Below are 17,622 nucleotides of genomic sequence, written 5' to 3' on the forward strand. Positions count from 1 at the left end.
TGAGTGCTACTGCGCAGTTCGTGCGTGAACAGCCTCATGCCGAGTCAATAAGCTCGCGCAAACATGCTAAAGTATGAGGTACTTGAATATCTTTCGCATCTAGTAAGCCGACTATGTGTCAATTGATAGAGCTTCCAATTGTAAATTCGACCACGGTGCAAAGGGTAACAGTTCATTTCATGACCTGAAGCTATACACAGGGCTTTGCAATCGTGTCCTATGCGTTACAATGCTGTAGAGCACCTTTTTTTCGTTCTTGGGCCTAGGAACTACAATAGCGCGCCGTATGGAGGTTTGGCGTATCTAAGCAAACTCGTCATCAGAATCCTCCCGGCGACAACGTCTCAAGATCGACATCTCGATGTTGAGACCCGGCCCAACGGCTGCTGCAACAACATAATCCTTCCCTTCCCCCATGTTTCTCAGCTTGTCAAGTACAATGACCGTGGTGGGACTTGATGCATTCCCTCTTGTTTTGTAAATCTCCTTGGTGGCTCGCAATTGGTCACTGGAGAGGCCCAATGACTGCTGCACACCACTGATAATGGTCGAGCCTTCAGGATGCAGAGCCCAGTCAAAATCAGCCTGCGCAATCTTATGGCCTTCTTTCTGCTCGGCAAGTGGGTGTAGGCGCTCAAACATTGGCTTCATTGCGTCATTGGTATATGACACAACATCGCCTGTCAAGACTGTTCGAAACCCTGAAGCAACGTTGGTCAGTTATTGTTTCTCTTCTGGTTGATCAGAGCTCACCTACCTTTCTCAGAAGGACAGAATCCCATGTATTCTGCTGTTTGGGGTATCGTTGTATTACCCCATTCTAAGAGTTTAAACACAGCCGCCTCTGGATCCTCCATACCAAGATCATTGCAGAGAACGAAAGCCGATGCACCATCGGAAAAGAGAGCTCCAGCAACACTAACATCGGCTGGATCGGTCTTTGATGTTTCGTCAAGGTTGCATCGAGCATTCAGAGTACACACTTCACACGCGAAGCACAAAATGCGTGCTGGCCGCTTGCAAGCAGTGGCTCCAGAAGCAATCTCGGCTGCAACTCGCATGGTGGTCATACCACCTGCACAACCAATCCCAGCGAGGAGCATTCTCTTGACGTCGTTCTTCAGTCCAAGCTTGTTTGCAACGTGCAGATCATACCCGGGAGTTGTTACATCTGTGCAAGTCACAGCAATGGTATGTGTGACATCGCTGTACTCCCCTCCCCATTCCTTGAGTGCCTTCTTGCATGCTTGGACAGCCAGGTTGACCCCACCGTTCCGCCACATTTGCCCAATTTCAGTAATCGTTGGAGGCATCTCTGATCTACCAAATCCACTCTCGTAGGAGTTGATTGAAGCGCGAGTCGCAATTCCAGTAGCCTTGTTGATTTTGAGAAGTTGGTTGATTCTGTTTGTCGTTACTAACATACTATGGTAGGTTTCATTTATGGGGTACTATCGCGACGTACCCTGCATTGCTAGTGCCATAGATACTCTTCGCAAAGCTGTCGAACTTCTCAGGTCCGGCGATGAAAGGTGGATATTGAGACCCCAAACCTGCGATCCAGAGTGATGGCTCAGCGTGTCCACTACTGTTTTCTGAAGGCATCACGACAATGTTTGACGGCAAATAATCACAGTTGCGTTATCCTCCAGCCAAATTCTTTCAGTAGTATCTGTCAAACCGTCGAGATGTCTTGTTGGTCTGCCTAAGCCATGCGGAAACCGTGGGCCGGGGCTGCAGTCGGCAAGGCGTTTCGGACTGCCGACCCCGGTGTTTACTTCCCAAGTTGTCAGGTAAGTTCTTACCGAAACGTGCGCCAGCTTACATCTAATTTTAGGTGGTTTTCCGACTGCTGATAGATTCATGTACTCAATAGTGAGGTGCAAGATCTTATCGGCGGTCCGACAGCTCGGGTTGCTCGGATTGTTCAGCAGCTTCGAAGCTGACTGCGGGATCGGACTGCAGCTAAACTAGCCAGACCATATCGGAAATCAACTTCACAAGGTAGCAGCTTTCGAGTCGTGAATGATGATAGGCAGCTGCGATAAAGGTGTACATGGACGTTGCTAACAAGATGTTCTCCCCATCCAGCCTTTTGCGTTCTTCTCAACTAAGATTATAGATTTTATCTTGCGTTAGAATATCTTCATACACATTCGCGGCTCCCGCCACGTTCATTCAGAGACATTATGGCACCCCATGCCATTGGCCTTTCCGATGAAGATAGCCACACCTTGAATGGGCATGCAAAGCCTCTGAGCGGAGAACACCGCTGGAGTAACGGCATGACTGTCTCGACGAACGGACACCTCAATGGCATGGATAAGTCCAACTTCCCCGAACCTATCGCCATTTGCGGTATGGCCATGCGTCTCCCTGGCGGAGTGCGTGACGCAGAAGGGTATTGGGATCTCCTTTACAACAAACGCAGTGGACAGTGCAGAGTCCCGGCAGACAGATACAACGTTGAAGCCTTCTATGGGCCGGGCAAGATCGGACATGTCAACAGCATGCACGGGTATTTCCTAGAGGACCATGACTTGAGCCACATCGACACCACATTCTGGTCCATGACCAAGCAAGAGATTGAAGCTATGGATCCCCAGCAAAGGATGAATCTCGAAATCGTTTACGAGTGCTTACAAAATGCTGGGCAAAAGCCGAACGAATTGCGAGGTCGCAAAATCGGTGTATACGTCGGCACATTTGACGGTGATTGGCTTGAACTCGATGGCCGCGATACTCAGCACTACAACTCTTATCGGCTCACAGGATATGCTGACTATATGTCTGCTAACCGTGTCCATTATGAGTATGACTTTATGGGTCCTAGGTAAGACTGCTTGTGAAATAGACCGTATCGTTTTCTGATATCGCAACAGCATAACAGTCCGCACAGCATGTTCATCTTCTATGTCTGCTCTGTATGACGCGTGCCGCTCACTTCATGCTGGAGACTGTGAGGCTGCCGTTGTAGCTACCTCCAATCTCATGCTCTCGCCTAGGACTACGGCCACAATGGCAGATCAAGGCGTTATGGTGAGTTCTTAACGAATATCCTCAACCCAATCTTCAATAGTACTGATCTCTTGTAGTCCCCAACGGGTTCGTGTAAGACGTTTTCTGCAGAAGCTGACGGTTACGCTCGCGGTGAAGCTGTATCGGCTGTGTATATCAAGAAACTGAGCGATGCTATCCGAGACGGCGATACCGTCCGATCTGTGATCCGCTCATCAGTCATCAACGCTGGAGGACGGGCTTCAACGCTTACGGCACCAAACACCGTCGCACACGAGGCGTTGATTCGCAGAGGACATGAAGCAGCGGGAATCACTGACTTTTCGAAGACAGCTATGATTGAATGTACGTCTGTCCTACCATGGTTAACAAAAAGGCCACATACTTCTCAATGCCTCACACTACATGGCATGCTGAGGATCCGACTTTGACGTGGTATCTTCATGTACACCGAGAGATCTACCTGAGCACCGCTGACCAATGATTTACAGGCCATGGAACAGGAACAGCTGTGAGTACTATTCCTCTCATATTCCAGCCTTTTCTGGAGCGAGAATGCCTCCAGCAGCGCGGGTGTATTGTGCCTTGTCAAGTACGCCAGGTAGCGACCTGGTTGCAACAGGTGGCAGCTCATCATATATCCCGAAGATATACGTAGGGCCTTGCCAAAGTATAGAAATCACTGCGACACTGTGTACAGCTTCATGCTGTCAAATGGCCATAGGAACCTTTTGTCATAGTCGACAACCTTCAGTGTATTGCTTTTGTAGATGCTAACCCTTTGTAGGTCGGAGATCCGATCGAAACGAAAGCTGTAGCCAACATATTTGGCGAGCACGGCATTTACATCGGCTCTGTAAGTAAACATCAACTGGAAATGCTACAAACTGACTGTGTTCAAGGTCAAACCCAATATCGGACACGGTGAAAGTGCCTCCGGTCTTTCGAGTATCATCAAGATGACCCTCGCATTGGAGAAGAAGATCATCCCACCAAACATTCTTTTCTCTACGCCTAACCCCAAGAGTTCGTGGCTGGTACCCTTTGTCAAGTATAGCTCACTCGACTGACACGATACAGTTCCATTCGATGAATGTAAGCTTGTGGTTCCCACCGAACCCATGCCATGGCCAGTTGGTAGAGCAGAGCGTGTCGGAGTGAATTCCTTTGGTGTAGGAGGTTCGAATGCATTTGTTTGTTCACTGCCTAGTGCTTTTTGAATTTTTATTCGATTCTAACCCCGAGTAGATGCTTCTGGAATCAGCAGAACACCATGGCGTGGGACGCAAAAAGGTGACTCTCGAGCCCACATCTCTTGAGCCAGAGCCGAAGCTGCTGGTGTTCTCAGCCAAGCACCCAGAATCTCTCAAGCGATCGGCGGCAGACCATGAGTCGTACATCAATTCACGCCCAGAGTCCATCAATGACATGAGCTATACGCTTGGCGTAAAGCGCGAGGTTCTAGCTCATCGTGCTTTCTGCGTCACCGATGGGCAAGGAACGTTTGATCTATCTCGCATCCAGAAGTCGACATTGAAGAGCCCTCCTAGTATTGTCTTTTGCTTTACTGGTCAAGGTGCCCAGTCCGCCCAGATGGGCAAGGAGCTTATCCAAAACGTGCCATCTTTCAAGAAAACCATTGAACACCTGGATCAAGTTCTGGCCAGCCTGGACGACCCTCCGAGGTGGAAACTCTTAGGTACTGTCTCATGCGCCTGTTCATCTGATTTTGTCAGCTTCTCACTGTTTCGCAGATGAACTCATGGCATCCAAGAAGTCGAGTCGTCTTGGTCAGGCTGAACTATCGCAGCCATGCTGTACGGCGCTGCAGATTGCGCTCGTCGACCTTCTCGCATCGTGGAACATCCATCCAGCTGCCGTCGCGGGCCACTCCAGTGGGGAGATCGGCGCTGCCTACGCTTGTGGCTCCCTATCTGCAGAAGACGCAATCGCCAGCGCGTACTATAGAGGAGTTGTGACTCTACGCTTGAGCCCAGAGCTCGTCGGCGGCATGGCGGCCATTGGTCTTGGCGCTCAGGACGTTTCCAAATATCTCCAGCCCGGTGTTACGATTGGCTGTGAGAATAGCCCGGAAAGTTCCACCCTGACAGGGGACAAGGTAGTCCTGCAAAAAGTCATGGAAGTCATCAAGGAGAATCATCCTGACACCTTGGTCCGTGCTCTTGCTGTTAACAAAGCCTACCACTCGGCTCATATGGAGACGGTCGCAGACGAATACACCACGCTTCTGGGCAAGCTTCACGCAGGTTCACCCAAAGTTCCGTTCTTCTCCTCGGTAACCGAAAAGGTTATCACAGATGCCCACTTGCTCAACGCCTCTTACTGGGTGAAGAACTTGATTAGCCCTGTCAAGTTCACTGGAGCAATTGGAAATGTCCTGGACACCATGAACGCACCCAAGATCTTCCTGGAAATTGGACCACATACCGCTCTTGCAGGTCCAATCCGACAGATTCTCCGGGCCAAGTCATCGCAAGACCCTTACGTTGGCACCCTTGCTCGTGGGCATGACGCTCATGAGCAGTTGCTCAAGACTGCTGGAGAACTTTGGCTCAATGACTATGCGGTTGAGTTCGAGAACGTCAATGGTAGAGGCAGTTTCCTAACAGATCTGCCCTTATACCCTTGGAACTACGAGTCAATTTGGGGCGAATCGCGTCTGTCGAGAGACTGGCGTTTCCGCAAGCATCCCCACCACGATTTGATCGGGTCGCGTGTTATTGAGAGCACTGATCAAAATCCATCTTGGCGCAACATCCTCAGAAGCGATGAGATTCGTTGGGTCAAAGAGCACGAAGTCACAGGCGACGTGGTTCTCCCTGGTGTGGGCTACGTCTGCATGGCTGGTGAGGCCGTCAGACAGCTTACGGGTATCTCGGATTACACTGTCAGGAAAGTCAACATAAAAGCTGCTTGTGTGATTCAATCCGGACAAGATGTGGAAATCATTACTCACCTCTCCAGAGCACGCGTTACGGACTCGCTTGAGTCTCTATGGTACGACTTCACGGTGTCTTCGCTTAACAAAGATACATGGATCCAACATGCCTTCGGCCAAATCCGACCTGGATCTGAGATCGAAAGGGAGAACATTGAGATCAAGCCGCTTCCCCGCCAACTCTCCAAACGTACGTGGTACCGAAAGATGCAGCAGATGGGGCTGAACTATGGAACGCGCTTCAGGGCCATCAACAACCCCACCTCTCACCCCACTATCAAGTCCGCAGTCGCCAACGTAAAGAGTGAGCTCGTCGAAGGGGAGTCTCACTATGCTGTTCACCCGTCTGCCATGGACTCCTTGTTGCAGCTTCTGATGCTCGCGGTCAGCAATGGTTTGGAGAGAAGATTTACCGTTTTGGCTGTGCCCACATACATCGAGGAGCTCTACGTCCGCCCGCCGGTTGGCGAGATGACAGTCCAAGCCACGGCTGACTTTCCACCCAAAGGCGGCGCAATGTCGGGAGACGTCGTAGCAATTGACTCTGAAGGAACTACGGTTGTGCAACTTACGACCCTCCAGACTTCACCACTGGGTGACGGCAAGACAGATGACAACAGAGGCTTCAACGATCTCCATGCTGCCACTGAGCTCGAGTGGAAGCCCGATCTGACCTTCATGAATGCCTCGGATCTATTCAGCATCTCCATGGAGCGCGGAGAAATCCACAACAACCTCGACAAACTTGGTGCACTTGCCATGCTTGAAGCAGAAGAGCGTCTGGAAGGTCAGGCCACAGAGCAAGGCCATCTGAATGTCTTTCTCAACTGGCTCAAGAATATTAACGCCAATGTTGACCCCGCGCTTGCGAAGTTCGATTCTCCACAGCGGATTCAGATCATGGACGAGTTGCATGACTGGCTGCAGGGATCTACAGCCAAGGCCGGCGCGACTGCTATCATGCGAATTCTCAACAAATGCAGAGGCATTTTCAAGGCTGAGGTCGATCCTCTTGATCTCCTGATGGACGACGGCATTCTCACCCAGCTCTACGATTTCATGCAGATGCAGAATTCGAAGTACACGTCATTCCTCGACCTCCTGTCCCATAAGACGCCGACCTTGCGCATCCTCGAAATCGGTGCCGGAACAGGTGGTACTACCAACACCCTGCTCCCATTCTTAAAGTCGCAATACGGAGAGCGCACATACTTCTCCTACACCTACACCGACATCTCATCTGGGTTCTTCATACAGGCTAGAGAACGATTCAGGGAGTACCCAGGCATGGAGTACGCCGTGTTGGATATTTCCAAGGACCCGCTGGAGCAGGGCTTCGAGGCCAACACCTTCGACATGATCATCGCCACCAACGTCCTGCACGCCACGCCCAGCATTCACGAGACGCTCTCCAACTGCCACAAACTGTTACACCCACGCGGCCGCCTCTTTCTGCAAGAGCTTGATCCAGTGAGCAAATGGATCAACTTCGTTATGGGCGTCCTCTCTGGATGGTGGCTCGGCGCTGCGGACGGAAGACCTGATGAGCCTTATATCCCTGCTGCGAGGTGGGAGAAAGAACTTCGTGGCGCGGGCTTTGATGGTATTGACTCTATCCATCATGACGGCTACCTCGACAACAACATCATAGCCATGCCCACGCGCCCGGCTCTTGCATCGCGTCGCATCACAGTGCTGTGCGTGGACCCGAAGGCACCCGAGGTGCAGACCATTGCTCAAGGCCTACAAGGCAAGGGCTTCGAGCTCGATTTCTGTAGAGTCGGACAAACTCCAACTGCGGAGCAAGATGCCATCTCGCTGCTTGACTTGGATCATCCGTTCTTATACTCAGCAAACGAAGCGGAGTTTTCGTGGTTCGTCAAGGTCGTGGATTGCGTTAAAGGGGCTGGGGAGAACCATACTGGAATCCTCTGGGTAACCGGGGCTTGTCAGGTCAATTGCACCGAACCGAAGTACGCGCTTATAACAGGTGTGTCTCGTGTGTGCCGCACAGAGAAACAGATGGACTTCGGTACTTTCGAGCTGGACTCGTTTGATGAGAAGACTTTATTGATTGTGCCGGAGGTATACGATGAGTTCTCGCAGCGTTCTCATGAGGAAAGTATGACGCCTGATGTGGAGTGGGCTTACGACAGTGGCAAGGTTATGGTGAGTCGGTACCACTTCATCGATGTCGCTGAGGGCATGAAAAACACTACGGTGACGCCCGAGGTGTCCACGAAAAAGCTGGCCATCAACAAGCCCGGTGTCCTTAGCACGCTCGCCTGGGAACAGCTCGAGCTTCCCGCTCTGGGCCCGAACGACGTGGAATGTGAAGTCAAAGCCGTGGGGCTCAACTTCAAGGATGTCTTGATAGCCATGGGCATCATCACGGATTTGCCTGCCATCGGCGACGGTCTCGGACTGGAAAGCTGCAGTATTGTTACGCGCGTAGGCTCTGAAGTCTCTTCTCTGAAGATTGGAGACCGTGTTATTGGCTGCAAGACCGGATCGTTCACGACGAAGATGGTGCTCAGCGAAAAGCTTTGTGTGAAGATCCCCGAGCATTCGTCGTTGAGCAATGAAGAGGCTTCGACTATGCCTGTAGTTGTGTGCACTGCACTCTACGCTTTGCAAGATCTTGCGAAATTGGATGCGAGCAAGGTGAGTATCCCATCACACGTCCAACTCTACTGATGACTGATGTGTGTGTAGTCTGTTCTTATCCAGTCTGCGGCTGGTGGTGTCGGTATTGCGGCTATCCAGATTGCGAAGATGGCTGGAGCAGAGGTAGGACACCTCACCGAACCCGTCTCGACGTTAGCTGACATTCCTCTCACAAGATCTACTGCACAGTTAGTTCCCAAGAGAAGCGCGACTTTTTATCCCAAACCTACGGCATTGAAGCAGATCACATCTTTAACTCTCGCGACGCAAACTTCGTCTCTGGTATACTGGCCAAGACAGAAGGCCGTGGAATAGACGTCGTCTTGAACTCCTTGTCTGGTGAGCTACTTCACGCTTCCTGGAAATGTGTCGCGGAGTTCGGTATTATGGTAGAAATTGGTCGCCGTGACTTCATCGGCCATGGCCAATTGGGCATGGAGATGTTTGATGGAAACCGTACTTTTATCGGATTTGATCTCTCGACCATTGCTTCAAAGAAACAGGCTGTCATGATGAGGTAAGTACTTTCCCTATCGTAGAGCGTGTAGTCGTCTGACGAGAAGATAGTCTCATGGAGCGCGCGTTGCGCTACAATGCTGAAGGCCATATCAACCCCATCACTCCCATTCATGAGTTCTCAGCTGCGCAGATCGGTGAGGCGATGCGCTACCTGCAGCGAGGTACACATATTGGTAAGGTTGTTATCACAATGCCCGAAGACCATGCAGCTCTGCCACTGGAGAAAGTGCGCGGCGAGCTGAAACTCAGCCCTGAGAAGGCATACTTGTTCGTCGGTGGTCTGGGTGGTATCGGAAGAGCTGTTGCAAGCTGGCTTGTGGAGAGAGGAGCAAGACGGATTGTGTTCCTGTCCAGATCTGCTGGTAAGGACCCCAAGACGCAGATCTTCCTGCATGAATTGGCAGCTCAGGGATGCACTGCAACCACATTTGCAGCTGATGTGTGCAACTACGACGATGTTCTCAAGGCGGTCGAGTCGATTGACATGCCAATTGGTGGTGTGCTCCAAGCTGCCATGGCTCTTGCAGACGTTTCCCTCGCCGACATGACCTTCCAGCAGTGGCAGTACGCAATGTTGCCCAAGGTCCAAGGAACTCTCAACCTCCACAAGGCTCTGGAGAGCCACAAGTCCTCTGTCGACATTTTTTTCACCTTTAGTTCCGCTGGATCAACCATGGGTAACTGGGGTCAAGCCAACTACAACGCTGGAAATTGCTTCCTCGACGCATTCATTCAATACCGACACTCAATCGGCTTGCCCGCCTCTTCTCTCGACGTCGGTGTCATCGAAGACGTTGGCTACGTGGCTGAGAACCCCAGCATGCTCGATACGCTGCGGGCCACAGGTCAATATCTAATTCAGGAACGCGAGCTACTCGAGAGCATCGAGCTGTGCATGAGCCGGTCGCAACCCCCATCACTCAAACGCAAACGCGACGACGCCGACGAACTCCCCCGCTACGCCAACCCCAGCCAAGTCGCCATTGGTTACCGATCCGTACTACCCATTACAGCGCCCAACAATCGCTGCATCTGGCGCAAGGATCGCCGCATGACCATCTACCGCAACCTAGAGCGGCAGGAAACTGCAGTTGCAGACTCAGGCAACGGCGCGCTGACGGCCTTCCTCAAGGACATTGTCAGCAACTCGACGCTGCTGAAGGAGCCCGAGTCGGCGGAATTGCTGGCGCAGGCGATCGGCAAGACGCTGTTTGGCTTCTTGATGCAGGAGGACGAGGATGTGGATCTGACTGCGCCGCTGGCGACGATTGGTATTGATTCATTGATCAGTATCGAGTTGAGGAACTGGATTAGAGCAAACATCGGTGTGGAGCTGACTGTGCTGGAAATTGTCAGGGCGGATGACATTGCGGCCTTGGGGGCTCAGGCTCAGGTCAAGTTGATTGAGAAGCTTGTGACATAATCTTAGAGAGGGGTAAGTATTTCATGACAATCAATCGTAGGCAGCTCCTGAAGCACGCAAGCCATTTTTATCTCATACCCCATACGTGTCAGAAACCTTATACTTCCTCTCTTCTGGCGACCATCGGATGTTGACCTCTGCGCCTGCGACGGTCCGGATAGAGTAGCGTGCCTTGCACTGTGGATGTCCGACATTGCAGTGGCGATCTGCGTTCGAGATCTTAAACCCTTTTTTGTACAAAACATTTTCTTGAAGATGCGTTCGTCTGAGAATGAATTGACCGTCGTAGGTGAAACGCGCTTTGCCCATTTTTCGGGATGGCGTCCACTGTTGCGCGTTAGCGCATACTGCGAATTGTTCGGAAACGCATGTTATGCTCCTCACCGTCATCTCCGTGCTGCAGGTGCGGATGAGAGGCTGGCACGCGCTCGCTTCGACGCGACTCCAGTACCGCCAACTGACTTGCGCTTGACGCCGGGCATGATAATGTCTTGTATAGTTGGAGCCTTGCTTGAGAGAGTAAAGAATTTGATGACTGCAAGAATGAATAATTGGACGCTCACGCGTGCGTCATACGCAGCGGTCAGGAGGTCAGGCCGAACGCGTGATCCCGTGACGCCTCGTCGAAACATTGATTGGCGATCTGCAACACCACATTTGCTCCTTCTGCCGATCGCAACAAATAAGTATGCAGCTCGAGTAGCTGTCAATAAATGTCCATCTTTCTACGTTTTCTGCAGATAGTGAAGAATCCTTCAGTTGTAATAGCCAACCTTCGTAAAACTATGGAGGCAGACGTCGAATTTTACTCAATGAAAGCATATATTATATGTAGATAAGTACTGTGACTAGCACGATAGGGAGACAAATCCTGATGATGTTCCGCAAGCATGTACCTTGGGATGTAGCCATTGAGATCTTGTTACTAGCACCCCCTCGGAGACACTCCGTGAGTCCCTGCATTTAAGTCGTCCAGTGACGCAATGAAACGTCAACGATGAATGTCGGAGGCGCCATATCGTTCGGAAGCGGGGGAGCAGTAGCTTGACTTCCTTACAGCCGACTTGGAATCAGTACTTGCACGCCAAACTTCTCTTTGCAGCAAATTTCACAAGACAGAAACATGACAGACATCAAGCCCTTCGACCCAAACATCCCCAAGGAAGAAGTCGACCGCCTCTTCCGCAAACTCGCAGACACTCGCCTCCCCCAAATCTCCGTCGTCCCAGACGCTGGCGAGGACTATGGTAACACATCACCAACTGACCACATCTCCATGTAAACCTAACCAAACATCCAGGCCCCTCCCTCGCTTGGATTCAAAAGCTCTACAATACCTGGCTCCACACCTTTTCCTGGCCGCGCGCCCAATCCCAAATATCCTCCTGGTCGCACTTCACAACCTCCATATCCTCGCTGACAGTGCACTTCATCCACGAGCGGGCGCGCGTGCGCCCAGAGAACGCAATACCACTACTTCTCATACACGGCTGGCCGGGCACGTTTTTCGAATTCCAGAATGTCATGGAGCCATTACTCTCTCCTGACACGCCCGACGCGCCGAGCTTCCATCTCGTGGTGCCCAGTCTGCCTGGATTCTGCTGGAGCCAAGGGCCGCCGCGGGGGTGGACGCTGCAGGATACGGCGGGCATGTACGATACCCTGATGAAGCGGTTGGGGTACGATAGCTACGTAGCTCAGGCGGGCGATTGGGGGCACTGGGTTGTTCGCGAGCTGGGGAGTGGTCGGTTTGATAGCTGTAAGGCGGTGCATACGAACATGTGTCCTGGGGCGCCGCCAAAGGAGTATCAGATGAATGAGAAGGAGAAGAGGGCGATGGACAGGGCGCAGTGGTGGATGGGGGAGAAGTTGAGTGAGGGGCATATGGGGTATGCGATTGAGATGAGGACGAGGCCGCAGACGATTGGGACGGCGTTTAATGATAATCCGGTGGGGATTATGATGTTTGTATTCTGGATCTCTGTTGATGATGAGCTTTCGCTGACGAGGTGTGTATTAGGTTTATCGGCGAGAAATACAACGAACTCGCTGATCCGAATCTCGGCACTGCGACGCTACAAAATGCGCAGTTCAACCATGACATCTGCACCACACTCTCGCTATACTTCTTCACGCCGCCGAGTATCATGACTTCCATGTTGTGCTACTACAACAACGTGCGGCACGAAGTCTACACCGAGTTCAACGCCAAGGAGGAGAACTTGATCAGAGTGCCGTTGGGAGTGAGCACTTTTCCATACGATGCGTTTCCAGTCCCAAAGGCGGGTGCGGAAACGACGACGACAAATCTGAAGTTCTTCAAGGAGCGCGATTTCGGTGGGCATTTTGCGTGTATGGAGTGTCCGGAGGAGATGGTTCAGGATATGAGAGAGTTCTTTGGAGAATTCCATTGAGGAAAATGGATATCCGGAACCAGTGTAGTGTTTGTGCTACGGCTTTCGTACTTCCTGCCTGTCTTCTTAGTAAATGTGGCAAGTCAATTAGAGCAGCTATAGGATAGTCGGTGTTTGTCATTTACGTGTAAACAAGTGTAGGGATTGAGACACCCGTTTCGGCAGTACGAAGCTGTCCTCGATTAAATTGGCATTGCCTGGCTGCAGCTCTTAGTCGTAAAACGATCTGACTATGCGGGCACTTCGGTTTCGGGTCCGTAGCCTATGGCGACTCCTAGTTGCTGGAAAGGTACTGCGATCTGCTCTAGAAACTGTCTTGATCATGTTCTTTGAGTCGTCTCATCGAAATTGTGATCAGTAGTAACCAATACTGTATCCTCACATGACTCAATAAGAACCTCGACTTGTATCATGAAAGTGTCATTCCTGCCAAATTGTGCTCTGAAAGTACCATTTCTCTTCGCATCCGAAGTGCCAGCGCCTTCCTTATTGCTCCCTCATTTCCTTCCCTATGGTGTCATCCGCAATTCCACGGTCGCTATGTACGAAGTAGTGTGGGTTCGTGATCCGTAAGAGGGAGAAGTCTAGCATCCGCCACGCAGGGCCAGTACCAAATGCAGCGTAGCACCACCTTCCAGCTGATAGTCTGCCGCAGTCTTGTCGTCCGCCCTATGCACATGTTAGCATCATTCCATGCACGCCAAGAATTGCGTGTAAACAGACATTTGCTTGCCGCCGTAAATCAGACGCTGCTGTGCCGGGGGAATGCCCTCCTTCTCTTCGACGCGCTCCTTTATCCTGGAGACCTATGCGGGGTTAGTATATTTTCCTGCCGTATGCTGTCTGGCTTGGTGTTGTACAGAGAGGGTGGAGGTGCGGGAGGTGCAAGGAGGCGTACCTTGTAGTCGGGTTCGATGTCGAGCTCGATCTCCTTGCCAGTGAGGGTTCGCACTCTATTGTATTTGTCAGCTTCGGTATCCCAGCGCTTCATCTGCTTCCTCCAGAACGTACTTGATCTGCATCTTGTCTCTCTTCTCTTACTCGGAGCTCGCGTGTTGGTGGCGGATATTCTGGCCGGAAGACTTGTATGCGCGCGTGTATCTCGATCCGATGCTCACGAGATTCTCAACCGTAGATTGCGTCGTCGTAATCGTGAATGTGTTTTGCGCAAGGCAGCGACGTGATGCGGAAGTTGTTTGGCTTGGGCGGGCTGTCAGGCTGCAAGCTGCAGCACTGACCAGGCGTCAATGGTGGGGCAAGTGCAGGTACGCCACGAGCCGCGGGGCAAGTGTGGCGCATTCCTTTACCTTCACCTTCATCGACGACAACACGTGCACGCGGTGCGACATCACGTGTCGCTGTATCAGAAGCAAGATGAGACTTGGCTTCGTCTGCACTGCCTATTTCCGCATACGTCCAAAGATGAAAACTCTCTCACTCACACCACCATCCCGAGCCGATCTACATGACGCTTCAATGTCCCATCCCACCCCTCCACCCGTCCCATCCCTCTCTCTCGGGCAATAAGATATGCACTTCCATCAACAGAGGCGCCTGAACCCCAGCTCAATCGCCCCTTGCATATACGCATACCTTGATGCTCCACATCCCGATCCTGGTCTTGTGCGACTCCTTGCGTCATCCAAAGATAGAAGTTTTGACTGAATCGACGTTAATATGCGGTGGGTTGTGTGCATGTAAGATCGACATCAAAGACTCGTGGACAGTGTGGAGTTAAAGATAGCGACGCGTTTTAAGGCAGGGCTATTCACGCTCAACCAAAACATCTAACCGCCAATGTTATAGATAGATATGTGGCTCGTTCAGTCCGGGGTCTTTTGTGCACATCGACACATCGCCGTCGAACCCAAGACAGAGTGCTCTGATACGCAGAAGATATCTATATTCGACGGCCTCAAAGTGCTAAATAAAGCGCCGTTGACTCGCGCGCCTAACCTGCACAACACAATGACTCATACACTGTCATTTATCATGCACAACCTTACAAACTCTCACAAAAGAATGTGACGACTCCATCTAAACCGCGGAATCCACCATGCCACGTACAGCACTCTTCGTCATCGACATCCAAGTCTCACTGGCGCAAAACGCCACGACCGAAATCCCCCATGCGGCGCGAATCCTCGAAGCTGGAACTAGCATCCTGCAACGAGCACGTCAATCCATTGACGCGGCCAGCTTACATGGCATCGCCCCAGATGTGGAGATTGTGTTTGTGCAGCATGAGGAGAGTGCAGACAAAGGAGCTTTAGTCAAAGGGAGTAGACCCTGGGAGCTCGTATTCAAGCCACGAGATGATAATAAATGGGAAAGATTGGTGTCAAAGGATGTTCGTGAGTAGACACCCTGCTCTGGGGATTCACTATGTTGTCATCTGCTTGGTTTGACAAACGAGACTTAGGCGATGCCTTCTCATCCAACCCACGCCTCGCAGCCCAGCTTCGAAACTCCGGCATAGACACGATCGTGGCGTTTGGCATACAGAGTGAATGCTGCGTGCTTTCAACTTGCAGCGGAGCACTAGCTGCTGGATTCAACGTCGTCTTATTGAAAGGTGCGCATTCTACTTACGACGACGTCGATGGCAAGCTAGCGGGGGCTATCGAAGAAGAGGTAGAGTCTGAGCTCGCGAGGGCAGGTGCTGAGGTAGTGCCCTGGGAGTCATGGATGTGAGGGTGGACGAGCAGTGTACAAACAAATATTCTCCATTGCCTTTGATTATTGTACATTATGGCTGCATTAGCTACATGGGTACACTGGTAAGAAGGACGTTTGCACCAGCAGCTACCCCCAAACATGACACACCCCATCACCAAGCATAGACATGAACGTCCATCCCCACACGCACCTCAAAACACCCAAGATCGCCCCCGACGTTCCAAAGATAGAAGGTCGATAGCGTGTTCTTCGCAGCTTCTTCGTTTCCGCAGATCCCCGATGGAGCTGTCTTCCGGTGTGTGCATGGGTACGAAAATGTCCAAGATCATCAATCGACAAAGATGTAGGGGTTTTCCGGTGCGCATGGGTTCGAAAATGTTTAAGATCGACGGCAATAGCTTCCATCGCTTCAGGCATTCGAAAACGTTCGAGATCGACGTCAATAGCTTCTTCGCTGGTCGGATAAAGATAGTTTTTATGGTCCCAATGTTAAGCCTGCGCACGGTTTTGAAGCTTTGCGCAGTGCTGCTGTATCGTCGACATGATTGTCCTTCTACGGGTAAGATCGACGAGGACATCGCGTCGCTGGAGTAAAGATAGATGTCTCAACATTCACGTTTTTGGAACTTTAATCACAGTGCCGATGGGTTGCATAATTCACAAAGAGCCATAATACCAATCATGGTTTCTGAGTAAGCGCCGAAGCTCACCAGCTCACATTCACGTCTGCAAACTTAGTATCGGAAGTGCTTGAAGAATGTGAGACAGAAGCAGTGCCAATCCGACAGTGTCTGCTCGCGCCTTCGTTCATGTAGCCATCAGCAGCCCAGCCGAGCATGCCTATGCCACCTATACATAATTCTCCCGGCACCTCAACGCTGTGCCCGCTTATGTTCTAATACAGCAATCCACCGGGGTATATGCAGCCAGCACCGAGCAAGAATGATACTAAAAGTGCGAGCCGTCCAGCAATGACCGCGCTCGTCCGAAAGAAGAATGATACTAAACAAATCTGCCCGAAAGGAACACCATCTAGTAATGGCTATGAACAGGGCGGGGTATATGTGAGAAAATAGAGTGATTGCAGTTTGGTAGCCAACAGGAAGCCCAGGGTATTTGCTTGAGTGTAAAGTTCTTTCTAACATAGGAAAAGATCGATGGAAGACGAAAGCGAAACCGAAAATGTTGTCCGTCTCGGTTTGTAACGGTGAGGTTCAGAGACGGGAGGAGATGTAGTGAGCACCGGACTGAATGCAGGTATAACCAGGTACCTGCCCAATCCAATAAAAAATTGATCCTTCGTGGGTCCGAAAACGCCGCCGCGGACGAATGCAGAAAATTCGAGAGGTGAAGTTATGCTGACAATGCTTTGCGCACGCGGTTTCTATCTTGAAGTTGTCGAGTATCGGTCCGTCCACGGATATCGTTGCTGAGAAAGAGAGTCGCAGCCGACGCCAAGAGAAAATGATGCGCGCAACCAATACATCGCCAGGTATCGTTTATCTAGGATCACAACGGCTGGTGACGTCGGCGATGTGCTAAATCTGGTGTCCGGGGCAAGGGCGAGTTGATGATGGCATAAAAACACACGCGGCCATGTTGTATTATGCTCAGCGCGCGCAGTGCCTTGACCGCTACGTTGTTCCAACTAGATAGACAGTCCGACGGCGGGCGTGCTTCTGCGACACCGCCTGCTGACGAGGGAAAATATTTGACGCGCATGCATCAATCGTACCAGCCGGCAGAGCAGTGGGGAAGCGAAACAGCAGCCAAGCACAGTCTATCCCAGTCATCTTGCGGTCAATTGACAGCGCCGATACACAGTCGGGGAAGCAGGAATCGGATCATCTTGTCGCCAGACGACTGTTCATTCGGGGGTATATATTCCAGGGTGGGAGAGGCAGTTCAGCCGTGCTCCCCGGGACGATTCTGGAAAAGGTCAA

The 17,622-nt window shown here is 51.4% G+C and overlaps 5 protein-coding genes across 5 annotated transcripts; 3 read left to right on the forward strand and 2 right to left on the reverse strand.

The window, feature by feature from the left end:
- Window positions 1–303: 303 nt before the first annotated feature.
- SNOG_09622 (hypothetical protein) lies at window positions 304–1,605 on the reverse strand (the record flags this gene model as incomplete). Its single annotated transcript, XM_001799859.1, has 3 exons — window positions 304–689; window positions 860–1,404; window positions 1,466–1,605. The coding sequence occupies 3 exons, from the start codon at window positions 1,603–1,605 to the stop codon at window positions 304–306; spliced, it is 1,071 nt and encodes a 356-aa protein (XP_001799911.1).
- Window positions 1,606–2,189: 584 nt separating this feature from the next.
- On the forward strand, window positions 2,190–10,586 carry SNOG_09623 (hypothetical protein; the record flags this gene model as incomplete). The annotated part of the gene is made up of 12 exons (XM_001799860.1): window positions 2,190–2,833; window positions 2,883–3,039; window positions 3,096–3,363; window positions 3,510–3,529; window positions 3,806–3,874; window positions 3,921–4,055; window positions 4,099–4,113; window positions 4,267–4,717; window positions 4,773–8,641; window positions 8,693–8,767; window positions 8,821–9,161; window positions 9,212–10,586. 12 exons carry the CDS (start codon window positions 2,190–2,192, stop codon window positions 10,584–10,586), a joined length of 7,419 nt encoding a protein of 2,472 aa, XP_001799912.1.
- A 1,123-nt stretch (window positions 10,587–11,709) lies between these two features.
- SNOG_09624 (hypothetical protein) lies at window positions 11,710–13,000 on the forward strand (the record flags this gene model as incomplete). The annotated part of the gene is made up of 3 exons (XM_001799861.1): window positions 11,710–11,833; window positions 11,887–12,475; window positions 12,607–13,000. The coding sequence occupies 3 exons, from the start codon at window positions 11,710–11,712 to the stop codon at window positions 12,998–13,000; spliced, it is 1,107 nt and encodes a 368-aa protein (XP_001799913.1).
- A 405-nt stretch (window positions 13,001–13,405) lies between these two features.
- On the reverse strand, window positions 13,406–14,182 carry SNOG_09625 (hypothetical protein). Its single transcript, XM_001799862.1, has 4 exons — window positions 14,012–14,182; window positions 13,899–13,953; window positions 13,724–13,806; window positions 13,406–13,669 (listed from the first exon to the last, which is right to left on the reverse strand). The coding sequence occupies exons 1-4, from the start codon at window positions 14,020–14,022 to the stop codon at window positions 13,585–13,587; spliced, it is 234 nt and encodes a 77-aa protein (XP_001799914.1). The 5' UTR covers window positions 14,023–14,182; the 3' UTR covers window positions 13,406–13,584.
- Window positions 14,183–15,056: 874 nt separating this feature from the next.
- On the forward strand, window positions 15,057–15,694 carry SNOG_09626 (hypothetical protein; the record flags this gene model as incomplete). Its single annotated transcript, XM_001799863.1, has 2 exons — window positions 15,057–15,354; window positions 15,423–15,694. The coding sequence occupies 2 exons, from the start codon at window positions 15,057–15,059 to the stop codon at window positions 15,692–15,694; spliced, it is 570 nt and encodes a 189-aa protein (XP_001799915.1).
- Window positions 15,695–17,622: the final 1,928 nt, after the last annotated feature.

This window comes from Parastagonospora nodorum (assembly GCF_000146915.1).
Source record: "Parastagonospora nodorum SN15 chromosome Unknown scaffold_15, whole genome shotgun sequence".
Taxonomy (NCBI): Eukaryota; Fungi; Ascomycota; class Dothideomycetes; order Pleosporales; family Phaeosphaeriaceae; genus Parastagonospora; species Parastagonospora nodorum.